The sequence below is a fragment of the Petaurus breviceps genome, unplaced genomic scaffold (assembly GCF_028583685.1).
Source record: "Petaurus breviceps papuanus isolate PSGF00001 unplaced genomic scaffold, PetGlider_PUasm1.0 188, whole genome shotgun sequence".
NCBI lineage: Eukaryota > Metazoa > Chordata > Mammalia > Diprotodontia > Petauridae > Petaurus > Petaurus breviceps.
In genome coordinates this window covers 8,343,115-8,370,914 of record NW_027185804.1, presented here as the reverse complement: position 1 = coordinate 8,370,914, position 27,800 = coordinate 8,343,115, and the positions used below count along the sequence as shown (strand labels likewise).

The following is a 27,800-nucleotide window of genomic DNA, read 5'->3' as shown; positions in this document are numbered from 1 at the left end:
GAATGCAGAAGTATGAGATACAGCTGTCTTCTATTAAGACAGTCATTAAAGAAACTTGAAAAAAAAAATAAAATAATGCCACTCTTCTCAACAAATTCCTTACAGAAAATAGTTATTTTTAATAAAATATATATTAGTTATTGTAACATGGAATTCGTTTATTTTAAATGAATTAATAAACAACTATTTTAAGATTTTATCCATTTTAATTTCTAATACCATAAATATCAATAGATAGGACCCACATAAACAAAAGCTCTTTAGAGTCCTCAATAATAATAATAGAGATAATAATAAAAATAAGAGCCACTTCTTTATGAGTGGTATATATTAGATGTATTGTTACTGTTGGTGGTAGCAGTAGTGGAAGTAAAGGCATCAGTAGTAGTAATTAACATGGTACTAGTTTCGTGTAGCAGATGAACTGCAGTGTTTTAGGTTTAAATGCATTTTTACTCATAAAATTTGGGTACTGAAGTCTACACCCTATCGCAATAAGGCAGTGGTCATTACCTACTTAGATTATCCCACAGGTAATTAGAGTTCTCAGCCTGCAAGAAACTTCTCCTGAGAAAGTCTTCTTCTCACCTGACAAAATCCTAACCACCTCTCCAGGCCTACTTGAAACTGGGGCCCCACCTCCCTGAAGTCCACTATGAACACCCTAACAAAAAAATGACCTTAAACTTTCTCTGAGCTCTTAGACCACTTTTCACCACTTAAGAAGTGTCTTAAATACCCTTTTAGACTATAAGAACTTTGAAAGCAGGTTCACCATTTAGCAGGGTCTAAGTTTTACTGAGTCTCTGAACACCAAATACAAAAGCTCAGTTAACATTGGCTGATTAAAAGAAAATCTATCTGTTACCCAAGGTTAGCTAAATTTTGCTCAGTCTTCCCAAATCGAGTGTCGGTTCTCCCATCCCATTCCTCCTTCCCTCTCAAACCAAAGTTTTAGAAACCTGTAAATTTGCTACCTAAAGAGAAGCAAGAAGGATGGGGGCAATGCTAGTGAGGATAAATGAGGTAGTTTCATTTATTTTATTTTTGAAAGAATTCACAAAGGACATTTATTGAACAAAATCCCAATGGCATTGGACCCTTACCCCATGCTTCCCACCTCCCCTTCCCCTTCCCTATCTAAAAAGGTTGCTTAAAAAGAAGAACAAGGCAGAAATATAGCTCCCGGAACAGGAGAGGTCTGCTTAGACTTTAGCTTTGCTCTACAGAGAGTAAGCCTCAAATAGGAAGAAAGTGCAGGGGAAGCATTCATAACATTTCACGTGGGGAAAAGGAATGAAGCATCTCTGAGCTATGTGAACATCTTTAATTCGGTGGCTCAGGGACTGGGAGGGCCAGTCGCCACTTAGGATGGCCACATCTGTATGTAGGAGAGCACCCCCTTGTTAAAAAGCAGTACCTATAAAGTTGTCTTAGTTCTTCAACAACACAACTGTTCAGCCAGCGCAGCTAAAAAGCCAGCCACCATCAGCCATACATGCTTGCCAGCATGCTGCCCATTGCATATGGAAAACCAAATGCTCAGAACAAGTAGGCCTATGACAAAGCCAGCCTGTTATTTACATAATGAAGTTCCAGGATTCTGGTAAGCATTGACAGGGTTTCACCACTTAGTACTGTGAAATTACTTTTTTTTTTTTTGCTTTTTAGCTAGAACAAAAACATGATTTATTTAATTTCTGGGGAAGTCAAAAAACTCCACAAAGAGTCTCAGGCAAATAGGTGAAATATTGGTCAGCTGAGATACTTGGATTTGGAAGTGAACTTCTCCATTATATACTACAATAAAATCTCTTTGAATTTCCAAAACAAAACAGCAGGTAGGTAATGGGGGTGGGGAGGGGGTGGGGGTGTGGAAGCCTGCATTCCTCGATGCACCTTTTTAAAGGTCTTATTTTTTAATAATTTCCAAAAGCTTGATTTTGAGGAATGCCTTTTAACAGAACTTTGAAAATGGGGCACTGTATATTTTGGTGATAGCCTTCTAAGTACACATAATTTAGGCGTCAGTCTCAGGGTGCAGAATGAGACTTATTTTTGGACACGGGCACTGTTACAAGAGTTTTGTTTTCTTTTTTTTTTTTTAAGGGAAGGTAGGAAGAAGGGAGAGAAAACAGATTTTTGTTAACTGAAAAAAATTTAGTTTAAAAAAGGAAGCAAATTAAAATGCTGGGCCACACTGCCAACAGGATTTCAATAATGAGCATCCTCAAGACGAAAAACAAATATAATATAAAAAAGTCTCTACCATTTTGATTTGGAGGAGGGGGATAGGAAAACACTTCCTTTAAGGGCCATGCATTCCACTTACAATAGTATTAAGTGGAGGTGAGGAAAATTCAGCCCCAGAAATTTCGCCTTGCTCAGCTGGGCTCAGAGCAGCTCATTAACAGCCATTTCCCCAAGTACTCTAGAAAAGCACTTTCCAAAGAGTAAAATTGGAAATGCTCCTTCCCACCTCCTCCCCGCCACCCCCTACCCCCAGACTGGAAGCATCTCTGTGTGCCCAATGTCTCTGTCCATCTGGGCTACTTCAGGACCCTGGCCAGGCCTGAGCTGGCTGGCTCACATGAAAGGGTTAAAAAAAATCATGTTTGTGTGCTGAGGAGTTATCAAGACTGGGCTTTACTGTTGCATGTGCCAATGGTTAGAGAAGGGAAAAATCCCCCCAGCCCAACCGCCCAAGGAGGAGAGGCCCAGAGAGCCTGGTGGAGTGTGGAGGCTAGTAGTAGGGAGAGAGATGAGGGAAGAAGAGGGGACACACACAAAGAAATGTAAACAGCTCTCACATGCGGGAAAACTAGGTTACCCGACTGGCAGCCCCAGGCATTCAGCAGTCACCATGGCAAACAGGAAGGGAAAGGCATAGCAACCACAAGGCCCCAAAGCAAGAAACAGCAGCAGCGGCAGCAGCAGCGGCAGCAGCAGCGCATACCTTCAGCTTGGAATGAAAATCACGAGATTTCCTTCTGGCAAGAACCTGAATGTGACTAGACACCTGCAGGGTAGGGGAAGGGAGGAAACAAAGGAAAAGCCTGTAACCATGGAGATGAAAAGCCCCCTGCAACTGGGCCAGCCAAACGTACCTTAATGGCGGCTTGAATTTCCCGAACTTTCTTTCTTGCTAAGACCTGTATATGACTAGACACCTACATTGTTCAGGTTTATGGAGGGGGGAAAAACAAAACAAAAAACAAACAAACAAAAAAGGAAATCAAAGGTGAGGTCGCTGCTCCTGGGGGGGTGGGGCGGGGGAGGGGGGGGGGGGGGGGGGGGGGGGGGGGACAGGAGGGGGCAGGTGGGGGAGGTTATTTGCGTCTTGACAAAGCTTTGTTGTTAGGGAGACACATTCCCAGGCAGACACCAAGCTCCCAGCACTCCTCTCACCGGCTCATCACTGCAGTGACTTGTTTCAGGATAAAAGTTGGATCTGATCAGAGATTGGCCCCCAAGCAAGAGAATCAAGAACTTGCTGAGAAACTCACTTGGTTTTGTTTTCAAAGAGGAGGTTTTAAAAACATTAATAATAATAATAATTAATAATAATGATGATGACGATGCTGTGTGGTTCTCCCCTGACATCTGGGGAGGAAAACCGCTTGTTGCTCAGGAGAGATTCATTCTGCCTGAGACTGGGGTGGGGGGCGAGGGGTTTGATCCCATGAATGAAAAGCTTTGAATTCTGTAGCAAATGTTAAAATAATACGGACATGTAAATGAGATCTCGAAGAGGGATGGCAATACTCAGCTAGCCAGGCATTTTGGGCCCTTATAAATATCTTTAATCCTTCTACTCTTTAGGCACTGATGCTGTGCCAAGTGGATTTGCATATTATTACAAAGCTAAATGTGTGAATCCAGGCCAGACCATCCAGTTAAAAATGGGTGATGATAAAGACCACATGAATTTGCCTAACAAAACGATTGTTGGAGAGTTATCAGGCCCACTGGTACCTTAAAAAAAAAATCCCCAGACCACCTCAGTGTCGAAAAGATGCCAGGTTTCTGGGACAAAGTGACTGCCTTACAAATATATTTGGGGCTTACTGTGTAGCCCTCTAAATTTGAAGAATCCCCAGTGAAGGGGGCAGGAGAATGGCTAGAGTTTATCCACATGTAAAACAAAATCGATTTTCAGAAGTTTGCTGGTGGGCCCCTGATTCAATCTTTCCATTATAATGGAGGAAGTGGGGCTAGATGCCATGCACACACCACCCATTGAAAGCTAAGGATCTCACACCCAATGAGTAACAGCCTCACTCCACATATAGGCTTATTTTTTTTTAAAGGCTCCATAGATCTGCCTTTAAAACACCCCAGTTTTACCTTCCATTTCAACTGTTTGGAATCTGTTCTTTGTTCCTTTCCTATACATAGGGAAAAGCAAAGAGCGTCCCACTCTCCCCCAACTCAACTCCCCCATGCCCTTTCCCCTGGTCTTCTCCATTCTTGTTCTTGGGATTCTCTTAATTGGCAGGGGGGGAAGGGGGTACACTGCCAGGGGAAAAACATCACCCACACAGACAATGGCTCGCCTATGTGGCTGGCAGGAGGCCATCTTTTGTGCTGACTCAGCATCACTTTTCACACATGGAGCATGCTTGGGTAAAAGCCTCTTCACCATCATAAACACTAATGAAGGCAACTCATCAGTAAAACAGAGAACTGGAGTCTGTTGTTCAAGTTTAAAGGGGCCACAATCCCAATGTATTTTCCCCCCTTTTTTAGTGACTGATGCTGAGTTAACCAGCATAGTGCAAAGCGCTATTTTTCACTCCAGGACTGTTCATTTATGAGCTAGATATTAAATAATCTGACAAATGTGATAGAATTCATCTCAGTCTCAAAAAGTAAAATAAAATCTAAGTCTGGTCAAATACTTAGGGGCTAGTCTATAAATGAAAGAAAAAGAGAAGCAAAGGGTTAAACAAGCCTGCAAAAGGCATGGGGAAAAAAAACAAAACAAAACAAAATAAAAAAAACCACCCCTGCCACTATTTTGGACCAGGTCATTTAAGGGATAACTTCATTTCAATCCCTGTTACTAGGGACAAAGAGCTGAGTTAGTCTCAGGTCCCTGGTTACCTAAATCATCATTCAAGTCTATGTCAATGCCCAAAGCAGGCAAGTATTGAAATGATGATTAAATAGAATTGCTCGAGGACTTTTCCATGTACATCACCTAGAAATTTATTTGGTTTGCAAGTACATGGGCATTTCTACTTTTTTTTTCCAAAGTGACTGCTTATGTACATTTTGGGAAGAAATCAAAGAGATTCTAGGAGTATTCCCCCATCATCTTCTGCAGCACATTTCCTTCCCCCATACAGGGTGTAATAGCTGCAAGTGCCAAAGGGTCACTGAAATGATGAACAGCAAAATCCAAGGCCATTTAAAACTAACATACTGAGATCTATGACAGGGGGCTCAACTTGGGGGCTCCTAGGAGCCTAAGCACAGACAGCCATTGCAGCCAAAACGCCTCTTGGGGTCATCATTCGCTGACATGCACAATTTCCAGTGGTAATATTTTACCTGTTTCCTGGTCCGCGTCTTCCCTGTTCTGAGTTTGATGTATCTTGCTATTAACTCATTCCTACCTGAAACAAAGAAGATTGTGCAATAAGTATTAATGAATTAAGGGTACGTACCAAAGCTTCTAAAAGTTTGAGGAATGCTTATGGAAGATCACCTATTGCAAAAACTTAACCATCCTTGGAAACTAAGAAATAATGGAGAGACCAGCCAAGAATGTGGGGGTGGGGGGTTGGCATGGGAGGGGAACTAAAATTAAGCACTATGATATAGTTTCTGTATGTGTGGGTTTTCACACCAATGTAGTTTCATCAATGAAAGTTTTCTGAGTGCTGGCTGCTCAGCTACATAAGTGCAAAATAATCTAACTCTAAAGCTAGAAAAGGACCCTGGCAAGGATCTGGCCTGGAGAAAGACACCATGATACAATGGGAACAAATCTGGAGTCCAGGAACCTGGGTTCCAATCCTGCTTCTGATATTTACTGTGTGGCCTTGGACAAGTGAAGCAACCTATGCTGACTTCAGTTTCCTCATCTAGAAACTAAAGGAGCTGGTCCAGAAGATTTCTGAGGCCCCTGGTCTATGATACAATGACAAAACAAGATAAAACTTGGTCAGGCCAATGCCAGAATCTAAACAAACACCAAGTGGGGTTCCATTTTGATAACATGATGAATATAGGCTTGTAAATGGATTAAAACAGTGCAGTTTCTTCTGAGAGTTAACATGATCACTGTCTTTGTTTACTCTTCCCATCCACCCCACCAGAACTAGAATGCAGTTCTACTCCTTTGCTATAACCAAGTCCCACTTAACAGAAGAGCCTTGCTCACAATCAACATTGTCACACAACTGATATCAAAATGTGTCTGTGATCTCAGTTGACACCAGCCCCCTCAGAAGCCTGAGGGAGGTGCTAGAATCATACTTAGAGTTCATAATTCGACAAGAGGAGGTATGAAGCCATCAATAAAGCACCTTTCCCACCCAAATTATCCCCCCAACTTTGGTATAGAACTTTGATTTTTTGGTTGCTGTTTGCAGTTGTACACACAAATAATGCATTGAAGCAAGGAATCTCTTTTGCACATTGTCCACTAGGTTCCTACTCATTTACCCTAGAGAAAACATGATCATAGAACCATTTTATCCTGACATTTCCTCAGGCCAAAAGCTGCCCTGGTCCTGCCCACCTACTCACCCATAGGACTTGCTCAGAAAACCTGACACTTTCCATCAAATAAGGTACATGCAGCAGTCCAGCAGAGAACTTAATGAAGCAACTTTTGGACTTCCAGTTGAAAAAAAAAAATCCTCACTTCAGATCTATCTCAACTCCCTTATTAATATTAGAGTTGACAAATAGAGGTCCAAGCAGTGCAAATGACATGTCCATGGTCCTAGTGTGTTATACTGGAAAAAGGGAAGGATAAGGGAGGGCAAGCTGAATGACCGAGAAGATAGGACACTAGTGTCAAAGTAAAATCTTGGTCTTCATGCTGCACTGATAGCTCTCATTCTCCTTCCTATTTATCTGTGGGGACTCATTTTTGGAGGGTCACATGAAGATAAGGCATCATCAAGAAATCTCAGTTCCCTAGAATTGGATGCTGGACAAATAGGATAAAAGTTTCTGTGCCATAGAAAATGATAAGAATCAAAAGCAATAGCCCAGAGACTGGGACAGTGCTAAAGCCTGGACCAACTAACAGGAATTAAATTTGATTTTGGCCCAAACTACAAACCCCTCTCAGGCCTGGAATATTCTACCTCCTCATTTGTTTCTCATACAATCCCAGGCAAGATTCAGCTCAAACTCTGGCAGGAGACCACCCCACCCCCAGCCCAATCCCCATTCCACTCGGTTGTTCTTTACTCTGGAAACACAGAACAGATAACAATGGGCAAGACAGCTCTAATAAGCAGCCAGGGTAATAGGGTGGCTCTCAGAAGGCTTTGCTAATCTCACCCAAAGTCCTTCATTGAGAGCTTCAGGAGGAACAATGCAAATCATCTGGCAAAAATACACCTGGAGAGGCTGAAAATGTCTCACTCACTTTCCTCTCCAGGCTCAGAGTTGTCATGCTCCTTTCCAGACATACTGTTCAACCAAGAAACATCTAGGACCTGTCACATTTTATCCAGGTCTCCAAAGGCAAGCTAAATTTCAAAACTGAAACAAGTTGCATGGGCCAAGGCAGAGTTGTACTCATTTTTTTTTTTTTAAGAACAGCTCCTTTCCCTCCTTTTGGTTGATTTCTTGTTCTCTAGCCTGAAAACAAAGTTCTCCTTGCCCCTTACCCCTGCACTCTACCTTTCCATGGCAATGGATAAAAGCTACTTTACAAGAAGGAATGCTTCTATGCAGGTATAGTTAGGATTGGTTTAAGACTTACTCTCCAAGCAAAGGGAAAGAACTGGTAGCCACCGAGTGCCTAAGGAAGGTGCTGGGAAGGTTGCCTAAATTTCTATGGAAAATGGAACTCAAAAAATTTTTAAATGAATGTTAAAATTTGCTTTTACATGTAGTTGGGGGAAAAATAAAATACCAGTCAAGAAAGAAAGAAAATGGCTGCACTCAGATTTTCCTTTTTTACTTTCTTGGTGTTCCCTGTAATAACATAAAACTTCTATCTGATGCCAACTATTTGCAATTTGCTCCAAAAGTCTGGCGATGGCAGGCCTGGTTCTGCTGGGATGACCTAATCATAAGGACTAAAAGGTAAAAAGCTGGCAGAGGCTACATAAGCAGCCTCCACCCTCCCGTTGGATTTTACTGTTTGCCTTTTCCTGTGTTGTCAAGAAAGGTGATGAGCAAAATGAGAATCCCAAGAAGCTGTGGATTTCCTATTGTTCCACCTGAGTCTAGTTCATGGGCTTGTCTTGTCTTGCTTTTGCTTAGGGAGGTAAAGGAGGCGGGATGTATTATTATTATTTTTTAACATAAAGGATTTCCATTTCCCATGCTAAGGGCCATGATGGATGGCATCAATGAATAAGATCCACAGTAATCCCCAGCCCTTAAGCATTAAGCTACTCCTTCCTCTCAAACACCTTTTACTACAACTTCTCCCGGGATGAACAGTTGCAGATGTGGAAATTCTCTTGCCTACCCTGTGTAGTAAAGCGCAGGCATTAAGTGAGAAGCAGGATCAAGAGGCCAGGATAATCTACAGACAAGCACATCAGTTCTTAGACAATTAAAAGTTGGGCTTCTTAGCCTCTCTGCAGCTAGGTGGCACAGTGGATAGAGCACCAGGCCGGGAGTCAGGAAGACTCATCTCCCTGAGTTCTAATCCCGCCTCAGACACTTAGCTAGCTGTGTGTCCCTGGGGCAAGTCATTTAATCCTGTTTATCTCAGTTTCTTCAACTGTTAAATGACCTGGAGAGGGAAATGGCCAACCCACTTCAGTATCTTTGCCAAGAAAACCCCAAATGGAGTCTCAAAGAGTCAGCCACAACTGAAATGATTGAACAATAACAATTATCCCCCTCTTATGACAGCTCTCCTGAAAAGTCGCAGCAATCTTTTATCCCTACCAGGAAATGGACAGGAAGGGGACTTCACCAATATTACACAGAAAGTCACTGACATAACCAAGTATGGATACTAATTTCAGGAAAGTTAACTTTTGAAAACTAACCCTACCTTTCCATTAATCACTTTTAACTCAGAATTGCTGTCAGCAGCCCATGTGGACCAAATTAATTCCTCCTAAGTCTAGGGATACCCTTAGCTTAGGAGCCAGCAATATTTTAAAGGACAAAAGATGTGTTTGGTGAAAATAAACCATTAATAAAATGAACTACAACACATGCATATACATTTTTATTTTGAAATAAATTTATTACTAACATTTCTCCATCGCCTGGATTTCATCCCTTACACCTACCTCCCCCTCTAAGACTTAAAATCCGAAGAGCAAAACCTATCAATACATTTAAAAAAAATTTTTTTTTTAAAGCAATTGGGGTTAAGTAACTTGCTCAAGGTTACACGGCCAGTTATTATTTCTGGGTGTGGTGCTGAGTATCTGAGCCCGGACCTGATCCAGGTCATCCCGACACTGGAGCCGGTGCTCTTACTCACTGAGCCACCTGGCCGCCCCTAAGCAATTGGGGTTAAGTAACTTGCTCAAGGTTACACGGCCAGGTGTTTCTGGGTGGGTGCTAAGTGTCTGAGCCCAGGATTCGATCTCCAGGTCTTCTCAACACTGGAGCCGGTGCTCTTACTTGCTGTGCTACCTGGCCGCCCCGATCAATACATTTTTAAAAATCTGACAATGTGAGCAGTGTTCCACACCCAGGAACACCCCCCTCCCCACCTGTGCAAAGGAGTGTGTATGGGGGTGGCAGTGTGTATCTTCTTCATATATCTTAATATTGACGTCTTAAAATTTTCATATCTATATATTTTAATATACCTTTCAAAATGATGCCAGAAAAAGTTTTGCCAAACATGTTTATCCTGGCTTACACATCAGCTGAATGTACTCATATGAAACCCTGTAACGAGATCAAATACTGACTTGCTTCTAAAATCTGGCACTAAGGTTTTATTCAAAGACAGAGTCATGAAATGGAAGTGGTCCTTATGTTTCAAAAGCTAAGCAGGGAAGATGATGGTCTGTTAGCCTACCCCAAACAGGAAAGATGTGGACTTGGGGACCGACTACCATTTAAGGCCCATCCCTAGAGGGGCTGGCGGCTTGCCCACTTGCCAGGCAAGAACTTTTTATCAACCACAGAAACCCACGAAACTGTAACCTTGAACATAGAGGGTTTGTGAATCTGCCTCCATCTGCACCAGCGAAACCAGTGAAACCAGTGATCTGATTTGTTATTAACAACAGCTAACAGGGCTGGACTATAGTATCACATTTCACCATTAAGTAATGATAGTAAGTAACAAATCTATAGCCTTTGGAATAAAGTCTTCTTTATTTAATATCCACGGCCCTTCACAATCGGGATCCTCCCAGACTGAGTCCATATTAATATCTCATTGCAGCCCCACTTCACCAAACTACCTTCTTACTGAAGCCCAAGGCGTGCCTGAAATGCCCTTTCCCATCTCTGCCTCTCAGAAGCCCTAGCTTTCACTGAAGCACCATCTCCCACACAGTCTTTCTCTAGACACTCCCGAACACACACCCACATTTAATAAGTGCTCTCCTCCCCCCCCCAGACTGTTAGGTGTTTATATTGTATATATTTTGAACTGACTACTCTGAGTGTATGCTTTCCCCCGGGGAGAATAAAATGCCTTGAGAGCAGGGACTGTTCCATTTGGAACTCTGTAAACAATACAGAGTCTGGTCCAGACGAGGCTTTATAAAAGAACTGAAATAATTTGACTTAACCCGTCACAAAACGATGCCAGCCTTTAGAAAAAAGAACACTTTCCCACTATGTAACTGCACATGGGCAAACTATATGGGGTAACATGATATGAATGGAAAGCACACACCTACATGTGTACACACACATGCATATAGGCACACATATAAAACATGTATGTAAATGCACACACTGAGGATTGGAGTTCAAATCTTGCAACTGTTTCTTGCTGCTTTTGTGCTCTTGGACAAGTCTCAATTTTTTCTCTGGGCCTCAGTTTCCCTTTGTGCAATGTAAAAGGGTTGGACCAGATAATGTTTAAAATTATTTCTTCAATCCTATACTCTGAAGAATCTCAAGATTATAAACTGATAAAATAATTTTCAGATCTTTTGTAGATAGTAGAGTTCATCAGAATGTTCAAAACTGATTTCACATCTCACTTGAAACTAAAGCATAAATTCCTTTTAATTTCAATGTATTTTAAAAAAAAAGTCAACCCACCATGAGTAAGAGACTAAAACCTATTGAAGCAATTAGGTGGTGCACTTTGAAATCAGGAAGGCAAAAGTTCAAATCCAGCTTCAGTCATTTACTAGCTGTGTAATCCTGAACAAGACCTTTAACTCTGACTCAGTTTCCTTATCTGTAAAATGGGAAAATAAAATGAGAGAGTAAACCTTAACTTACCTGAAACGTGGCAATCATGTCACTTCTCTCTGAGTCTGTTTCTTTATCTGTCACATATGGCTGGTTTTAATGATCCCTAGGACCCCTCGCAGGTTTAAAATTTTAGGAATTCTAGGATTTAAATGGTAGCCAGCACTTGTCCATGAGGCTCCCTAAGTACTGCCCAGGAGGTCTGTTAAACACACGTCCTTCATTACATCCAATGTGATACAATATTTGGTTTGGGTTTTTTTTGTTTCCTTCTTAAATAACACAGGAACTGATGCAAACATAAGGTAAGATAAAGGACTCATCGCCAGTTTCTACTGCATCCAGAATGACCACAAAACCACCTGACAAAGAACAGAGCCTGTCTGAGGGAGTGCAGCAAAGGCCGCAGTGGGGAAAGGCTGACAGAATAGGCTTCTTTCCCTTCTTTCAATGGGCTGGCTACATGTGGCAGGGCCAGAAGGTTGGTGAGTTGTTGTGGGAATGGGACGAGGCTTCAAGGTCATGTCTGAGGCACAGCAAATGGTAGGGTCTGTGGCTAGAAATTGTAGCTCAGAAATGCTCAACTAGGACAGGCAAAGATCCACTTTGTAATTGAATGGAGGCAGGGAGCCACAAAGGGACTGGGCAGCAGGTGCTGCATCCTCTTGCTGCAGCCACATGCCCTCCCCACCCCCCACCAGGTGGTGGCTCCACCTTGATGTTTAAGGCTGGTCTGCTCCAGGTCTATAGGCTGGACCTGATGATGTGAGCATCTCTGTTTTCAGATTAACACTAACTAAAAAATAAAATAAATAAAATAAAATAATTTAAAAAAATTACTGACGGTGACCTTTGTTTCCAATTCCCCAGCACTTAGCACAGTGGAGATGCAGGAATACCTGAATTCAAATCCAGTCTCAGACACTTACTATGTGACCCTAGGCAAGCTGCTTAACCTCTCATGCCTCAGTTTTCCTCATCTATAAAATGGAAATAATAAAGTACCTACCTTTGTTCCAAGGCTGACGTGAAGACCAAGTGAGGCACAATGTAAGCAAAGCATTTTATAAACCTTAATGCAAACTCTTACTGCTATTGTTATGAATACTTGCTGATTCTTTTCAGACCTCCAAAGACCAATATTATCAAACTTATAAACCTACTTCAGACAGAAATCTTGTGTCGGTATCAAGATGCCAAAATATATTTCAACCCCACCATATGATATATTTTTTGAACAGAGGACTGATCAGATTTATCCATAAGAAAAATTTTATGGCAGCAGTATTAAGGATAGATTGAAATTAAGTGGAAGGGAGATCTTCTGGCCATTTCTCCAGCCAGGCTATGATGAATTCAAAGAAACTGAGTAATTTATAATACACCTGGGTTTTATGAGGGCTGACTGGGGTTCTGTATTAACAGAGAGAGGCAGTGATTTATGTGAATAAGTCATCATTCTTTTATTTAGACCAGGAGATCTTAGGAAGATTAACAAGGGAATACTACTGGACAACCAAGGAATTCATTCCTAATTATCAGAATGTAATAAATTCTGTAGCCCCAATACTACTTCAAACAAACCCCAAACCCTGTAAGTCAATTACTACCAGTCAAGCATTAAATAAGTCTCAATTAAGGAGTAAATTGCATTACAGTTCCACTTCTTCCTTTATCTGAGGAAATACAACAATAAGATAGATCCCACCAGATGAATGAACACAGTATTTATCACAATTTCACTCTTCTATCTTGAAACAAATACTCTAGATTAAATAAATAACTGCCATTTTTTCGTTTTCGGGGGGAGTTACAGATGAAATCAATAGAACAAATACTTTTGATTTTACTCTTCAGGAAGCTATAAGCTAAATCCACACTTCCAGCAAAAAATACTCTTAGGAATATTTGGTTACTTATAAGAATGAAAGAGAATTAGGTCCATAACTCTTTAAAAGTCTAATAATAATAACAATAATAATAGTAATAATAGAAAGACCTAACATTTATGTAACATCTATAATATTTATATAATGCCCAACAACCAGGCATTATGCTGAACACTTTACAATTATCATCTCTTTTTATGAGCTCTGGAAGTGTTATGATCCTCATTTTACAGTTAAGGAAACTGAGATAACCTGAGGGTAAGAGACTTGCCCAAGGTCATGCACCAGTTGTTCAAGGGCAGATTTTACACCACATTGTCCTAATTACAAGCCCACTGATATGGCACCGAGCTGTGGTACCTTGCCTCTGCCAATTCCTATCTGTATGCTCTCAGGAAGGTCACTTAACTAAGCGTCTTGGTGTGTAAAACGAGAGGGATGATTGATTCTAAATGACCACTGAGGACCCTTCTGGCTTTAATTCTACGATCTCATGAACTCTCAGCAGTCCACTGCCATTTTGGTTATTTTCCACTATGGTGCCCCCTGGACACCAAAGATTAGTATTGGGGATTATCAGAAATGCTGGTTTTGGGAGTTTTCCAGTTGGTTAAAGCCATGGGTCTACCTCAAATGACCACTGTAGGCATACCTGAAACAAGCCATCTTTATTCTTCTCTTCCCTCTTCTTTTTGCCCAAACAGAGTAATGGGAGAAATGGTTTTAATTAAATAAAAAGAAGGAAAACCAGCACCAAGCAAGCATAATATTCTTTCAGTTCAAAGTGCATTTGCAAACAGATCTGAAACCATGGGTTTACCTCTAACCCTTCCTCTGGCTCCACGTCTTATTTCAAATAAATTTATTACATAGTGCCAGTTCTACACCCTTGATAGCTCTTCTGTTATTTTTCCTCCCTGCCCCCCCCCCCCATTCCCACTGCCACCACCCCAGGACAGGCCTTTATCATAGCCTGGCTATATATATAAATAGCCCAAAGATCTCCCTTCCCCCTTCCACTCCATTTCAATTCATCCTTAATACTGCTCCCATAATTTTTTTTTCTTATGGATAAATCTGATCACTCCTTTGTTCAAAAAAGTCAGTGGCTCCTTCCTACTGACTGCCTGCTAGGTTAATTTCAGACTCTTCTGCCTCATAGTTCAGGTCCTACACAACTCTGTGTAAGCATATCTTTTCTAAACATCTCACATGCTTGATGTACCAGAGCACCTATATTCCTGCTTCCCATCACACCCTCTGTTCTTTTCCATACATATGCCTTTTATACAAATGCTATTTGGTCAACCTGGAATATCTCCCTTCCCTAATAATGGCCTATTGGATGTCTAGACAGTCTTCAGATGTCACATGTCATGTGAAATGCCAATTCAAATCCAATCTCTTCTAGGAAGATTGCCCTGATCTCTTCACCCCTCCACATCTCACTTAGACTTTGGGTCTACGATGTTCAACTACACTTAGGTTATTATGTATTACAGCTATCTGTGGTTTTGTCTCAGTCCCTCTTTGATGGTACCTTCTATGAGACCAGGGACTGGGCACTAAACTTTCTATCTCTAGAACAGTGTTCTGGACATAGAAAAGAATTTGTTGAAATTCCTGTTGTCTGAGTATATGCTTCCACTCAAGCCTCTGGCTGACATTAGGGAGTTTGGACATGGATGATACTCAGTAGAATGTCCATTTCATTACACCTACCCTCTCCTTTGTCCGTCTGGTCAGTATTTGTTTAGATGGATGCTCACCTAAGCTCCTAAAGGGCAAGGCTTCCGCATTTTATTCCATCAGGTATAACCTCATATAGCATGGGCTGTATTTGAATTAAAACAACTTTATTTTGAGAAAAGAAAAGTATTTTAAATTTTTTACTACTTTTTAAAAGCTTATTTAAAGGCTATTTTAATGAAACAAAGGAGAACAGCCTTTTTCCTCCAGTAAAGGAAAAGGGAAACAATCCAATTTAGTTGCCTTTCGTCACTAAGAAGAATATTAATGTGGAAGTAACTTTTGAACTATCAACATAGCGCCAAGGAAGAAAGGCAAACCTGTGTCACCAATTTCAAATTTGGTGTTTTCTTTAATATCACTGTGCTTTTTCCCTAGAAGAGGCATTTGAAGGGCTGAAAATAGTGGTGTCTTAAAAAGAATCTTTTTGTTCAATCATGTTTGACTCTTCATGACCCCATTTGGCATTTTCTTGGCAAAGACACTAAAGTGGCTTGCCGTTTCCTTCTCTAGCTCATTTTTACAGAAAAGGAAACTGAGGCAAATAAGGTGAAGTGACTTGCCAAGGGTCACACAGTTACTAAGTGTCTGAGGCCACATTTGAACTCAGGAAGATGTTTCCCTTATTCCAGGTCCAGCATTCTATCCACTGTGGCACCTGGCTTCCCCTTAAAAGAATGCTTCTCCCCAAAAAACTCTAATACAAACAGGAATATTACACATACACAAACATCATTCAAACACATTCACTTTTAAGTGAAGGAGAGGCACAGAGAAAAAACTAATACAAATACTAATATTACAAATACATAATACAAACCTTATTCATGCACACATACATATATACACTCACTTTTGAGCAAGAGGGACACAGAAAAAACTAATACAAATAGTAAGATTATGCATACATATACAAACCTTATTCACACACACATTCACTTTTTGTTTTTGTTTTTTTGCTTTTTGGAGGGGAGAAGGAAGGGTAACTGGGGTTAAGTGACTTGCCCAAGGTTATATGGCTAGTTTTAGTGTCAAGTGTCTTGAGGCCAGATTTGAACTCAGGTCCTCCTGACTCCAGGGCTCTACTCACTGCTCCACCTAGCCACCCCAACACATGTTCACTTTTAAGTGAAGGAGGGGCACAAACAGAGAAATGAAGATATACATGGACAACATCTGTCTCTACCCCACCCCACCACTTTTTCCCTGGTCCTATATGACTAGCCAGCCACATCCTTTTTGTGCCCATGACTGTCCTTGATGATGTTTTTCTGCCACTCATCACTCCCAAGCCATCTTTGGTCATCTGCTGTTTTTGACATAAATATAGCAGCATGCATCTTTGCATTTCCCTTAGGGTCAACTATGATTCTGTAATCGGCTGTTCATCTACACGCATGTTACAATGTGAGGTGAAAAAGGACCCTCAAGAATGGTATCTGACCCAATGTCAGGATGACAGACAGATTCAGAACTAGAAGGGATAGTAGAGGTCATTGAGTCCAAGCCCTTGCCCTAGACGAGCAAACCGAAGCCCAGGAAGTTCAGAAATAACTGACAAGCTGTGCCAGAATTAGAACTCAGGTTCCCCAAGATATAAAGCCAACAACAGTCTCTCCTCTGAAGCACAGCTATTTTTGTTTTTCCTGTATGAATTACCAGGCTGAATCCTTTTGAGTTGCCATGAATCTCAACATGGAGGTCCTCACAGCCTTCTATGGCTCAATGTAATAAGCAAAACAGCATCTGCAAATAGGATCAACCATAAGCAATCATGCTTTACAGGCAACCAGCCTTCTGTATTAGCTTTGAGCAGGAAATAGAATTGTGTAAAAACCCAGAATGGTCTGCCTCATGAAGGAGCAGGTTACTTGTCACAGGGAGTCTTCAAATGAAGGGTGCATGACCATCTATAAGAGATAAAGAGTTTTTAACTTGGAGCCTTTGGAGATATTTTAGGGGAAATGTGGATGGGAAAAAAGTGCATCCTGATTTGTAACCCTATGTATTTTATTTTATGTGTTAATAAAAATACAAACATTATTCTGGTAACGCGTCCATAGGTTTTACCAGATAAATGCCAGAGATTCCATGGCATCAACAAGGTTAAGAAATGCTATTGGAGATGGTACTTCTAATTTGGGTCTATATTGGACAGGATAATCTTTCTGATTCCATGAGGCATGCCAGTTTCTTATGTCTTGGAATATCTTCCTATACCCCTTTCCATAGCTACATTATACACAGATTAAGCTAAGTATAATGGAACAGCATCATCAACGTGCAGCAGAAAGGGGACTTGGCAGTCATCTAGTACAACCACTTCATTTTACAGCTGAGGAAACTGAGGCTCGAAGAGGTAGAGTAGTAAGGTAGTAAGTGGCTGTAATGTAATACCAAAAGAAGGCAACTTCCCAGGTTCAAAATACCAGCATAGGTGCTCTCTATTTTATTCAGTAACAAACCCAGAACAGAGAAGATCAAAACATGACATCATTCAAAATACAGCATTTACTAAGTGTGATTAAATAATCTCCAAGTACTACCCCACCCCAGGACCTTCCAATCATTCAATCAATTACAAAGTTCCTGGTCTAAATACTTCTCCACCCCTAGGCTATACCTTCTTTTAGTCCACCACAAAGCCCCTCTTCTCAAATGGAGATTAGTTTCCAAACATAAGTAAAATACATTCATTTGCTCAACCATAGAACACAAAAAGGTCAAAAGTTCCCCACCCCTGGATCACAATTGAATCTACCCCAGAGTTACATCAAGTTTAAACACAGCACTTAATACCCAAATGGAGGTCTTTTCTTCATCTTGACAAGAGGCAAGTTCTCAGCAATCTTAGTTCCTGGGGAGACAAGGCTTAGCAAGGCCATAAGATACATTGCCAGTCCCTTCATGAATTTATCCTCTGTCTGTAGAACAGTCCTAGAACCCCTGAACACATTAGCAAAGCCCTCTCCCAGGATTTCTGTAAACATCCAACAAGAAAATCCTTCTTCAGGGCTTCTGAACCAAAAGAAAGGTTCCCAGACCCCTGCAACAACAGCACTGTCCTTCACCAGTGGACAGTATTCACTCTGTCTGCAGGACAGTCTCCAGACCCCTGCAACAACAGTACTGTCCCTCACCAGTGGACAGTATTCACTCTCTGTCTGCAGGACAGTCTCAGGGCTTCTTAGCGAACAGCCAGGTTCCAGGACTTCTTCAACAAAAGGACTGTCTTTCACCAGTGGACAAATCTGGCAAAACAACATCAAAACAGACAGACAAAGTACCAGCAAAACAGCCATGTCTCCTCAGTCCTTGGCAGCTCAGGGGGCAGGTCTCAAAAGTCCAGGGCAATTCAAAGCGGGCACTCAGCAATTCTCTTAGTCTCTCTCTCTCCACGAGGTGCTGCTTCCAAAAAGATCTTCCGCCTCTCTCTAGTGTCTCTCCAAATCTACATCACCAGCTCCTCCCAATTCAGGACTTTCTTTTCACATCAACAAGCCCATCCCACAGGTGGGATTAACAAACTCTGGGTTTTAACACAATCAATTTGAAAACCAAGCCAATACAGGGGAATCTTTAATTGCCATTACTATCACAGTGGCAAAGGGAGAATTTGGAGCTAGGTCCTTTGACCTCAACCCCATTGGTTTTTTTCCACTGTGCCAACAATGCTGCAACATCTATAACAACTAAAAACGACAATACCTTTGGATGGAGGTATTTTCTTTTAAACTATTTAAAATCTGAAATGATAGATGCTAACTGAGCTCAGAAGGCAAAGGGGAATGGGGGAAAGAAGGTTACTAAAGAAAGGATTTGGATGCAGTCAGGGCTCTGCAGCTAGTTCGCTCTGTGACCTTGGGCAAAGTCAGTAACTTCTCTGCAGCTCCTCATTTGTAATGAAGGCATTTGAAAAGGAGACTTCTGAGGTCACTTCTAGCTCCATGGATAAGAAAAGCCCTTTGTAACTGTGGGAAATGGGGCCAGAAAACTTTCAGATCATTGAGAATATACCCAGTTTTTATTGTGTGACATCATTATACTTAAAAGGAAAGGACGGACCTTTAGGGATTCAAAAGATAAGCCAAGAACAGGGTCCATTATAGCCTATATTCAGAATGAGTATCCCAATGAGGAGTTTAGCATTTTCTTGTATATACCGAGATGTAAAGAAATGATTTCTTCCTTTCATTTAACTATCCGTGAGTATAGTTGTATATTTTACACGCACACACACACATTTTTATGTACAGAAAAACAATATGGTAGAACCAAAATGGCAGAGTAGAAGCACAAACTTGGCATGAGCTCCCACTCCACTTTCAAATACATGTAAAAAAATGACTCTCTACAAATTTTAAAGCTATATATAGAACCCACAAAGAGACAGAGAGAAACAAATCTCCCACTGAAGGCAGCCCAGCAGGCTGACAGGAAGGGTCTATCACACTGAGCTGGGAGCCAAGCACAGTCCCTCTTTAGCCCCGCAGTTCTGGCCCCAGGGCAGCCCTGAACAGCAGCAGCCAGAGCAGACTTCAGGAGGGTGAAGCACCAGTCGCTGTGGTGGTTTCCAGACTTCTCAACCCATAAATACCAAAGATAAAGTAAAAGGTCAGTGTGGAACTCTGTTGGAACTGGGGGGGGGCACACAGAAGAGCACTGTTTGGCCCCAGCCCCTGCCCCTGGGGTGAAAAACAGTGGAGGCATGGGGGCTGTGCAGCTATTGCACGGCTGCCTCAGGAGCTCCTGGCCTGCAGATTGTAGGGGCACCAAGCAACCATTCAGAGGGCAATTGCTCTTGCTTTGACCTGCTTGGATCTGGATTGCGGTCTTGAGTGGAGCTCCTGGGGTGCTGGGTGCCAGAGCTTGTGGGGTCTGTAGAGAGGGCACCCTCCTAATGGTTCCAGTAGCTGCAAAAATCCTAGCAACGTGGGACAAAGTTTTCTCCATTCTGGAAGCAGAGTTCTACCGTAGCAAAGAGCTCAAGTGATTGGTTGCCAATATGAGCAAGTAAAGGAAGTACAAACAGACCACAGAAATCTTTTTGGGTGACAAAAAGGGTGAAGACATGGAGCAGAAGACAGCAAAGTCAGAATTCCTGCATCAAAAGCCTCCAAGAAAAATATGAACTAGTTACAGGCCATGGAGGAGCTCAAGAAGGATTTTGAAAATCATATAACAGAAGTGAAGGAAAAATTAGGAAGAATGATGCAAGAAAATCATGAAAAGTCAACAGCCAGTTAAAGGAGACCCAAAAATACAGTGAAAAAAAATAACACCTTAAAAAATAGACTAACTTAAATGGCAAAAGAGGCCCAAAAAGACAGTGAGGAGAAGAATGTCTTAAAAAGCCAAATTTGCCAGAGGGAAAAGGAATTTCAAAAACTCACTGGAGCAAATAGAAGCTAATGACTTTATGAGAAATCAAGATACTATAAAACAGATGCAAACAAATAAAAAAAATAGAAGGCAATGTGAAATATCTCATTGGAAAAACCACTGACCTGGAAAACAGACCCAGAAGAGATCATTTAAAAATTATTGGACTACCTGAAAGCCATGATAAAAAAAAAATAAAATAGCCTAGACACCATCTTTCAAGAAATTATCAAGCAAAATTATCCTTATATTCTAGAACCAGAGGGCAAAATAGAAATGGAAAGAATCTACCAATCTCCTCTCAAAAAGATCCCCAAAAGAAAACTCCTAGGAATATTATAGCCAAATTCTAGAGTTCCCAGGTCAAGGAGAAAATACTACAAGTAGTCAGGAAGAAACAATTTTTGAGTATTGTGGAAACACAATAAGGAAAACACAAGACCTAGCAGCTTTTACATTAAGGGATGGAAGGGTTTGTAATATGATATTCCGGAGGTCAAAGGAGCTGGGACTAAAACCAAGAATCACCTACCCAGAAAAACTGAGTATAATGCTACAGAGGAAAGTATGTCATTCAATGAAATAGAGTATTTTCAAGCATTCTTGATGAAAAAACCAGAGTTGGACAGAAATTTTGACTTTCAAATACAAGAAGAAAGAGAAGCATAAGAAGGTAAACAGGAAAAAGAAATCGTAAGGAACTTATTAAAGCTGACGTATTTACATTCCTATGTGGAAAAACAATAATTGTAACTCATAAGTCTTTTCTCAGTATGAGAATAGTTAAAGGGAATATTTATGTGTGTGTATGTGTATACATACGTATATATAATATAATATATATATATATACACAGGAGAGTATGTGTATTTAAATATATGTGAGTGTGGGCATATGTATGCTCACGTATACATAGAAGGCACAGGATGAGTTGAATATGAAGGGATAATATCTAAAAAATAACGTTAAGAGGTGAGAAAGGAATTTATTGGGAGAAGGAGAAAGGGAGAGAGAGATTAGGGTAAATTACCTCATATAAAAGAGGCAAGAGAAAACTGTTACAATGGAGGGGAAGAGCAGGAAGGTGAAAGGGAATGGGACAACCTGATTTTCATTGAATTTGGCTTAAGGAGGGAATAACATACACACTCAATTGGGTATCTTACCCTACAGGAAAATAGGGGAGTAGTGGATAAGACGGAGGGATGATAGAATGGAGGGCAAATTGGGGGAGAGGGTAGTTAGAAGCAAACACTTTTGAAAAGGGATAGGGGCAAAGGAAAAAACAGAGTAAGTGGGGGGCAAGATAGGATGAAGGGAAATATAGTTATTCTTTCACAATATAACTACTATGGAAATGATTTAGGTAACTATACATGTATAACCTATATTGAATTATCTTCCCAGTGAGGGTGGGTGAGGAGGGAAGAAGGGAAAAAATCTGGAACTCAAAGTTTTAAAAACAAATGTTAAAAAAAAATTTTGTTGTTTTTTTTTTTTACATGCAACTGGGAAATAAGATACACAGGCACTGGGTTATAGAAATCCATCTTCCCCTACTAGAAAGCTGGTGAGGGTATGGGGAGGATATAAGAGAGAACAGATTGGTGGAAGGGGTATTCAGTAGGCTTGCTATTTTGGAGTGGGAGTAGGGAAAGAAGGGGATAAAAAATTGTAACTCAAAATCTTGTGGAAATGAATGTTGAAAACTAAAAATAAATAAATAAATTTAAGAAAAAAGAAAAACAATATGAGATTTCTAGTGCCCATTTCCTTGATGGGTAGAAGAAAAGGAATGAGGTTTTAAGACTTAGAGGATTGATGGTACCTGAAACACTGAACCTGCAAGTCTGTGGGAAGGATTCCGAAGGGAAAAGTAAGAGAAAGTTGGGTAGAGGTGAGAGCAAAGAAAAGCCTGGTAGAGTCTGCTTCCAACGCAGCATGGCAGCAGCAAGTAAGGCCTGGATGCCCGCTACATGTAAAGGGACAGGGCTAGCTAGCCTGGATTCTTTGGCCAGATCGAAGACATACAGCAGAGCAAAATGCTTTATTTGAATTGCTGGAGTCACGTCCTTTTGAAAACTCCAACTTGTGTGTGTGCTACATTACTGAGAATGAGGTAGGAGGCCCATATTCAGCCAGGACAGTTTGAGGGAATTAGAACACCAGGAAGGCCAGGCATGGGCTCACGGCAGCAACAGAGTTACATAAAAGGAACTACCGGTTTATTCTTTCAGCCAGAACCCTTCAAATGAAGAGTAGAAAGGGAAAGGTTTCTCAGGTACTACATCCAACAACTGGCTGAGGTGGTTTCCTTATGATCTGGAGTGTTTCTCCTTTACCTTTATTGTAAGGATACTTTTAATATCTACAAACACTCTTTGAAAATGTTTTATTAATGCTTTTTGATTTTTTACATTTGTCAGGGGCGGGGGGGGGGGGAATTCTTTCTCATAACAGTTAAACAAAACCAAACAACATAGTAGCCGGTCTCAAGAGAATATGCAACATTCTACAACCATGGCCTCCCACTTCTTAAACAAGGAGAGAGAAACGCTTACATGCAATTTTTGAAGGGAAGAAAAGGCATTAGATAACACTGGTTTCATCTTTAACTTTAAAGTTTTTTCTCTTTTCATTCCCGACTCCAATTGTCTTCACATCACTGTGGCACAGAAAGCTACCCTGCAAAGGCATCTCCAAGTGAAATGATCCAGCCAAAGCCCTTGTGTGGATAAAAGGTTCCACAAGTCAACAGCTGCTTAAGCAGTTTAAACCAACAAGCAAGATGCCCTCTATTTAAATGTTATGAGGGAATCTATTTTAAGCTTTTAAAAATATTATGGGCAGGTGTTTAAGTAGAACGCACACTGTGTTCTGTGAGGGCCAGGGCTGGGGGCTGGGCTCCACTTTCTATGCAGGCAGCATTTTGTTCAGACAGTCCTACTGCAGGGAGTCACGTGACAGGGGCCAGATAAACAGCATCTGGGGATTTTCAATTACAGACCTTCACCCAGCATGCCTGCACTGTAATCTCTACCAGATGAGGCTCAGGCCTCACTATTTTCAATAATTCACACACTGTGTACACATAACATGACAATAAGGGCATTCATAGAGCCGCCTGATTCGGAGATCAAAGCCACCAAATGGCCAGCTGTAAGCATGCTTACTGCTGAATAATTCATTCTTTTCACAGGCTTGAAAAAACGCTCAGCAGGCCTTGGCAAGCTCCGGCTCTTTCCTGTGTGGTATGCTGAACTTCCACTCTGAACGGGGTGCAGCCCCCGCCAGCAGCCCAGGAGCAAGAGAGCCAACCAATTCCACGGACATTTGTAAGCATTCACATGGCAGCTTCCTGGGGCACTCAAGTCCACAAGCTGTGTCTGCAAGAGGAGAGCTGAGTGGGGAGGAGGAGGAAGAGGAGGAGGAGAGATGGGATCTCTCTCTCTCTCTCACACACACACACACACACACACACACACGAGTCTGGTCTGGTTGTGGGCAAAGAACAGTCTCAGCAGGTGTTCAATGAAAACAAAATTGTTCTCAAAAGACCTGAGGGCTGTTATCAGTCTTCCTCATTCGGATGTTTGTATATGTATATACTTGTACATTTATATACTAATATGAAAAAGTATAAACATATATAGCCTTTAATATACACAAATAGATTATATGTATACATATTGCTTCATATTGCACGAATATATTAGAGAATATTACACAGGTATATATTCTTTCATATATCTTGATATAACATACATATTATGGCCACCACGTTAGCCCAGAATATTGGTCCATTTTAAGTGACTTAACTCCTACTTGTACTTTCAATAATATGTCCAAAAATGTTCATATAAAAAAATTAAAACATACATAAAACCTTTTGAAAACTTTCAAGTACTTGATAAAACACTTGGTGTAGCTAGGTGGGGTGGAGGATAGTTTTGGACCTTGGAGTCCGTAAGAGTTTAATTTGAATCCTGCCTTAGATAATTAACTCATAAATTAATCCTCATCTGTAAAATTGGGGGGGGGGGAATGACAGAACCAAACTCAGAGGGTTTTTTTGAGGGTCAAATGAGATAATACATGTGAAGTAGTCGAATAGATTTTAGGTAATATTCATGTTGTCAGCTCATGAACCTGAGAACTGCACAAAGACTTTAAGAAAAGCCTGTAGAAATGTGCATTTGTGATTATTATTTAACCCTTCTTTCAGCCACACAGTGCAGTAGTACTGTGTGACATTTTCTTATCTCCTTAATCATAGCAAAGCCCTCAAAATTCCCAAATCTCTTTTTTTGTTTACTGGAGAGAGAAAGAGCGAATCAAGAATCTGGTTGCTTCATAATATCAAGATTTCTTATATGTCAATCAATTCAGGGCCTGACAAAATGGAGTAATCATGACCTCCCTCCTTCTCCCCTCAACCCTACCCCCCCTTCACAGCAAACACATGCTGCTTACCAGCTGTGGGCTGGGTATTTTTACACCCTTTTCTCTATCATTCAGAATGGTTTCCTCTTAATCACAATAATCCCCAAAGTGCTAAAACATATCAATCGTCTTTTAAGCCCTGCCTACAAAAGGCTGGCTGGCTGGCTTTTATGGCCTTGTCCAATTGCAGCTGATACTTCATTCAACTACAAATCCAATTTAGCAGCTACAAGAGGTTTAGCATCCCTGAAAAAATATGGGGGTTGATCTTGCATTCTTAAGTCAGCAAATAGAGGGTGTCCCAAAAGTCTTGGTGCAGTTTTAGGTTTTAATAGCTTGAGGACTTTGGGGACTCTCTGTATTCTTCTGCCATATTGCTTCATGGTTCTCTCTTTCACCCCCTCATATTTTTGTGTTTCCACCTCCTGCCTAACACACACACACACACACACACACACACACGCACACCCCACCAGATGAAGAAGCAGTTCAACCTCTATAGAGAATGTCCACAAAAGCCAAGAGAACAAAGTGACTTTTTTTTAAGTGAATGTCTGTTTCTACTAAAAAGAGTCCTCTCTAGCCAACATTTAGGAAAGACACTAACTGTGGCATGAAGCTTCTTTCATCATAATCAACTTGGTCTAAATTAATTTTCTATTGAGAAATCATAAAGGAATCCATTTTTTAAAATTATAAATTCAGAAAGAGTGAAGAAAAGTCACCTATAGGTCTAGAGTTTTTCAAAAATAAGACAGGGAAGACACTACAAAGAATTCCCAAAGGCAAGACCTTTAGGGACTTTTAATTCAGAAAGAATATAAAAACAAAAAAATGGTCCCATGTTTGATGTAGTGCTTCAGTTTATCAAGGAAAATGGAAATGATTTAACAGAAACATGAAGTGTATATTCCTTTAATATTAGGCTTTGTAGTCAATAATTGCTTATATATTCCAGCTTCAGCTTTAAAGATAACCAAAAAGTAACCACAGAAACATCTGGTTCAAAAATAGCTTTCAGTGAACATAAATGAGATGCATGAGATTCTGGCTGGCATAATTTCAAATCATGTAATATGCCGTATAGGCAGTATTTATTTCATGTGGGTTTAAAACTTTACTCTTTTCTTTGAATGTTTTAAAGCACAAAACAGAATTTCAAAAAAGGAAGGGAAAAAACCCCCAAAGACTGCACAGTATGGAAGGCATTTAGCATCTACGAATAACAATCCATTAGATTAATATTTTGTCAATGTCACTTGTCACAACAAAAGCAGCAGTATTTATAATTTACTCTAAGCCTGGTTTAATTAAAATTCAAAAACCGCGACAAAGCTATATTGAATTTCATTTGCCACGTTGTAATTACTTACTTTGTAGCCTGCTATAAACAGTATTTTATTACATCCACAAAAATGCATAAAAAAAACCCAACAGACTAAAATTCTTAGTCCTTGAAATACCCAGTGAGCAAAAGAAGGGGGGGAAGCAAAAGGCCCCTGCGGCATCAGCTTGGCTATCTCTTCCTCTCAAGGATCAGCTGTACTTTCTCTTCCTCCCTAAGAACTCAGATACCGGCAATCTGGCACGCTATAGGAGACACTGGTTCTCCCTCCTAATCTTAGTGACTTCGGGAGCTGGCTGTCTTACCTTTAGGCCTTAGATTTACTGTAGTACTCCCACTTAACAAAGAGGTTTGGATTTTCCAAAGCCATCCTGGCCAAGGCCAATATAAAGAGCCTGACTTGGCCCAAAGCCCTTCCAAGGGGAAACAATAGAACCTGTCTAGCATGATAGATGACTTAAAGGACTTAAAATCGTGATTTGCATTAGAAAAGATTTTTTTTTTAATTACCCAGATTAAAAAAAAATTTTTTTTAGCAGATGATTTCCAATGTTCTTATTCATCTTAGATGTTTTCAGAAAAATTTTGGATGGTTAAGAGCCATTTGTTCGGAGGTATTTCATTTTAGTTTCACATTGCGGGTGTCTCCGAGTGTGAGAAAACAAGGCTATCAGTCCTGGACAAAGTTCAAGTTAAACACTTCTGACTTAGAGAGAGGGTGTGAGGCAGCTTTTAGCCCAGATTCTCTAAAAGACAGGTCTGTTTATTAGTACTATCCATCCCTAGAACCAAGGTGAAGGGCTCACTCAATTACTCAACCCAGAAACAGAGATTTGCAGGGAACAAGAACTTCTTTTGACAGTCTTTTTATTACTTTAGAAAAAAATTAAGTAGAGAACCAGATAGGTATAGGTGATCTTCCATTGATCCCACATAAGACTTTCTAGTAAGTTTTCTTCCCTCTATTTTTCTACTTAAAAAAAAAAAAACCCTAAAAGCCTTTGCCATATCTATTTGGTACTAAGAAGATGGTTTGTTTCCAAGATGGTACAAGGAGCTATTTAAACTTATGGACAGTAATCTAGAAAGCAACTAATGTATGGGGACAGGATGTCTGTCAGTAGGGCTAGGCAGAGGCTGCTGCTAGACATCTGGAGGGCTCTTAGAAAAAGCCATGAGAACTGGATTAATTGTAAGAATGAGCCTGGATGTGCGGTCTATTTGTATGTATTGGTTTGTCTGTCCCATTAGACTGTGAGCTTCATGAAGACAGGGACTGCCTTTTGCTTCTCTCTCTGTATTCCCAGTTTTTCACATAATCCCTGGCATATAACAGGCACTCAGCAAATGCTTGCTGATTGATCATTTTACGGTAAAGCATTCATTTTCAATTTCCTAGAAATTTTGAAAGGAGGGAAGGAGATAGCTGAGAT

At 40.7% G+C, this 27,800-nt stretch overlaps 1 protein-coding gene across 9 annotated transcripts in view; it reads right to left on the bottom strand.

Annotated features, from left to right (window-relative positions):
* The window catches only part of TEAD1 (TEA domain transcription factor 1), a 403,944-nt gene that overhangs the window by 71,347 nt on the left and 304,797 nt on the right, over positions 1–27,800 (bottom strand). For 6 of the 9 annotated variants that reach the window (XM_069091245.1, XM_069091243.1, XM_069091242.1 and 3 more), the window contains 3 exons: positions 5,557–5,621; positions 3,108–3,170; positions 2,957–3,019 (listed from right to left, as the gene is read on the bottom strand). In XM_069091245.1, the coding sequence (XP_068947346.1) occupies positions 2,957–3,019; positions 3,108–3,170; positions 5,557–5,621 (191 nt within the window). The remainder of the gene's footprint in view (positions 1–2,956; positions 3,020–3,107; positions 3,171–5,556; positions 5,622–27,800) is intronic. The other 3 variants (XM_069091248.1, XM_069091250.1, XM_069091251.1) reach the window with 3 other exon arrangements.